The 3943-nt window shown below is 39.7% G+C and overlaps 1 protein-coding gene across 3 annotated transcripts in view; it reads left to right on the forward strand.

Annotated features, from left to right (window-relative positions):
- The window catches only part of GSTCD (glutathione S-transferase C-terminal domain containing), a 164314-nt gene that overhangs the window by 133461 nt on the left and 26910 nt on the right, over positions 1-3943 (forward strand). For all 3 annotated transcript variants that reach the window (XM_025208781.1, XM_025208780.1, XM_025208779.1), the window contains exon 8: positions 758-886. In XM_025208781.1, coding sequence (XP_025064566.1) covers positions 758-886 — 129 coding nt within the window. The remainder of the gene's footprint in view (positions 1-757; positions 887-3943) is intronic.

Genomic DNA, 3943 nt, shown 5'->3' on the forward strand with positions numbered 1-3943 from the left:
TTGATCATTTAGAACTGTCTTAAAAATCTGTGATTTGGTAGAAACTATGTGCCAGTGTGCTCTGTCCTGAAGTTCTCTGTATTGGCATATGTAAAGTATTTGTCATGAGACAAAACTGTGGAGGCATCTCTCGAAAGGATAGTTCAGAAGAAGTTTTCCAAAGATGCTAGCAGCAGTGCTAGTGCTGTGTCCTCAGTGCATTATCATCCACTTGTTTGGTCCAAGTCATCATGGTACAAGCTCAACTATGCCCATGATTGAACCTACCCCTATTCAGAAAAGCTCTGAAGTATCTGCCTAAGTTTTGTGCTGAATTGAAGCTGTTATTATTAAGGGATTGTCTGTAATACCCCACTTTTCCTATTCACCTGAAAGGTGTTTTGTGGGTGAGGAACCAATCTGATTCAGGTACATGAAAACCAGCACATGCCAGCAGAGTACCTCAAGTTTAAAAAGATTGCAAATGCTAGAATGTAAAAGGTTTAGTTTAATTCCAAATGAACCTGGGGCTTGACTGAGAAAAGAGATTGTGTTTAGAAAATGAAAGTGTTCATTAATTGTTTGACTTTTAACAGGCATAGGATCCCTTCCATTTCTATTTGTTTTCAAGCTTGCCGCTTTGGAGGACAGCTCAAGATGTGTGCCAAGGAATTAAGTGCAGATTTTTGTGTTCAAACAGAGTATTTTTGCAATAGTATCTGGGTACTTTGATTTTAGACTAATATTGCTGACATATTTTTCTATATGCAAAATCCAGGTGGTGCTAATAGAAAATAAAGAGTTGTCATTGGTTCGTGCTAAAGACAGAAGCGATGAACTAGGATTAAATAACATTTGCTTCATTCAAGCAAATCTGGACTATTTTAAAGGGACTTTTAATATTGGGGTAAGTAATTATGTCCTTTCAGCTTTTAACTTTAAGCATTAAGAAATAGGTTTATTTCAGTATTTAGCTATACTTACAAACAAATCAAACTCTTCCATTACTGTTTATTTAAAGATGGGCATTTTTGGTCATAAAGTCACTCTTGTTAAACATACAACATGCACCTGAATAAAATACGCAACCTGGTTTTCAAAGGCAGGATGAAGGAAAAAAGATCTTTCCTCAAGAGCCGCTGCTGAGGTGGAGAGAAAGTATCCAGAGGCAGCAGCTAGTGTGCAGCACCTGCAGTGTTATTTTCACTTTCCCTTGGAAGATGCATAAGCAGCAGAATCTGCTGGTGTTATATTTCCTTGATTATAATGCATATCCCAATTTCCAGCAGGTGAATTGGGGGTTGGGAAGGTATATGCAAGAAAATATGGCATTAGGAAGTGAGTTTTGAATTCATTAGAGTTAGGAGGGAAGATAATGTCTTCTTAGGTATTTATTGCATGCTCCTACCACTCCCTGCAGTAAGCAGCACATTAAAGACGGTCCTGCTCCAAAGAGCTTTAAAAACAAAGATAATTAAAGTACATTAATACTGATGACCATCTGGTAGAGAGGGGTAGCAGGGTTTTGTCTTACTCTTAATCATAGCATTTCAAGATGATAAAGGTTCATGAGAGGAGTGTACTTAGAGGAACGATGCAGAGAAAGGAAAGAAAGGTTTACTGCACCCTGACTCTAGGTGACAGTCATGATAATGTAAAAATGATGCTTTTATGCAGTGGTGTTGGGAACTTTAGAAATGCCCCCACTGGGGAATGTAGGGGAGAAATTCAAATGTTTGGGTCAGGAGGATGGTGTTAGCACAGCAAATTAGGCCTTGAATGAGAGCGGTAAGGTGAGACTAGAGACATGGAGATAAAGAGCGCAGTGGGTATGGACAAACACAGATTTGTAGCCTCTTCAAAAGGGGAAGGAGAGCTGCTACCCTGTAGTGCAGCAACTGTTAACCTGCATCAGCCTGTAGCAGTACAAGCTAACTAGGTTGCCCTAACTTTGACCCTGGAGGAAGCAGGCTTAAAGTTGGAGTAGTTTTGCTACATTTGCTGCTCAAAGCAGACTTGACAGTAACCAGGGTAACAGCTGCTGAGCACTGCAGAGCAATAGCTTGCCCCCCCACACACACTTTTAGAAGAGGCTACAAAATTACCCTTTCCCATACTCTTTGTAGATCAAAAAAGAAAAGGAGAAGATCAATTTAAGCATGATACCAAAGCTGAAAGTGAACTAATAGAGAGTAGGTATTACAGCAAGAGAAAGAGAGACTTGATACTCAGCCTGGAATTCCAATTGTATTACATACACAAAAGAGTCTTAGACCCAATTTGTGTGCGTGCGTGCGCACATACACACACAAGCGCGCACATACACACACACACACACACACACGTGCTAAGGACAGAAGTTAAACATAAACCAGTTTAGGTGATCCGAAACTGATCTAAACCTGTAACAGGATGGAAGTTCAATGCACCTAAACTGCTTTCAAAATGGCTGAAACTGGTTTACGATAAACCTGGATGGATGTAGTATCAGACTTAACCGATTGAGGTCAAACTGGTTTATTGAACTTCTGTCCCAGATCCCCACCAGATTCAAGTTAACTCACAGTCCTCAACATCCCAGTCTGCTCCAGCAGAGCAGTGCTGGCCCTTCCCCCAGCTATCACAGAGCTAAGGCACTAAAGCCTTTGCTCCCTGCTAGCACCTGTCAGCCTGGTGGGATGGGGAGGGGCAAGGGAACAGACCCCCAGACCCCTCTAGACCCCCTGTCTGTATAGGACAGGGAGAAAGCCCCAGTAGTGGTATTTCTCTATTGCAGCAGCCAGGCAAGTGGGGTTGGCATCAGTTTGTCTGAGAGGGGGGGGTAGACGGGGAACACACTGGCTGTGAAGATTGAAATGATTCTGCCTCAGGCTTTTTGAACCTCTGTGCTTAGCCACACACATGCACTCTCCTCAATTTATTTGTATGAACATCTCCATTGAACTTGTAAGAGTGAAGTTAAATTGATCTACTTGCATGTCTCCATCTGAAGTGATAAATAGCAGTGCATTGCTGAAAACCTTAATGTTTATTACAAATTGAAATTGCTGTTTGCCTTTTCTATATGACTTTAGATCAGTAAGTATTAGCTAACCATTTATATTTGGCTGCAGTTATCGCTTACTTTGCAGCTTCACAGAGTTTATGCTTTACAACTGTTGAAGTTGTCTGGACTGCACAAGTGTTGGAGTTTACAGACACTGACTGATCTGCTAAGTATCAAGACAAGCCCAAAACACGTGACCGTGGGTGTAAGGTGCAAAGACAATAGATAGACTTAGATTCAATGCACATAAACTGTTTGTCCCCAGACCTGGATTCTTAGTATGTTGCCTCTTCTTTTGCTGACTTCTGTGTAGCAGCTATTCAGGTGTCTGTAACAGGTTGGGATGACTTTTGTTTAAATCTTGCTCTAAGCATGCCAGAATTCTGCACCCAAAATAAAGACTTGGTTACAATATTTTGCCATAATTTTATAACAGTCTGTGCCTTCAAAACTATTAATAGATCTCTACTAATAGATCTCGAGGCTTTTATAGCATATCTCTAGTTGTTGGTACTCTGTCACCATGCTGCTGCTGTAGTTTATATGGATTCAAGGGCCCATCCTTCAGGACATTTTTAATTTTTTTTTTTTTTATAATGTAGAAGCAAGAGGGAAGGAACAATTATTTGGATTCGCACATCCAAACTCTGAATTCTTCTAGCTACTTCTTCTCTGCTATCGTAAATCAAATAAAACTTGTATTGTGAGCTCTAGCTTTGTTTAAAAAAGCCATGAACTCCCAAATAATTTACTCCAGTCCAAAGTATATTGTTATAATCTATCAGCAAAATTAGCTTGCTAATTTTTCAGTAACCTCTTCAGTTTTTCTGCTGTTGAGATTAAGGATAAAATATATGTGCTATACTTTATTATTATTATAATTATTAATATTATTATTATTAAGTAGTAAATTATTTT

The sequence above is a fragment of the Alligator sinensis genome, unplaced genomic scaffold (genome assembly GCF_000455745.1).
Source record: "Alligator sinensis unplaced genomic scaffold, ASM45574v1 scaffold1092_1, whole genome shotgun sequence".
In the NCBI taxonomy this organism is placed as follows: Eukaryota; Metazoa; Chordata; order Crocodylia; family Alligatoridae; genus Alligator; species Alligator sinensis.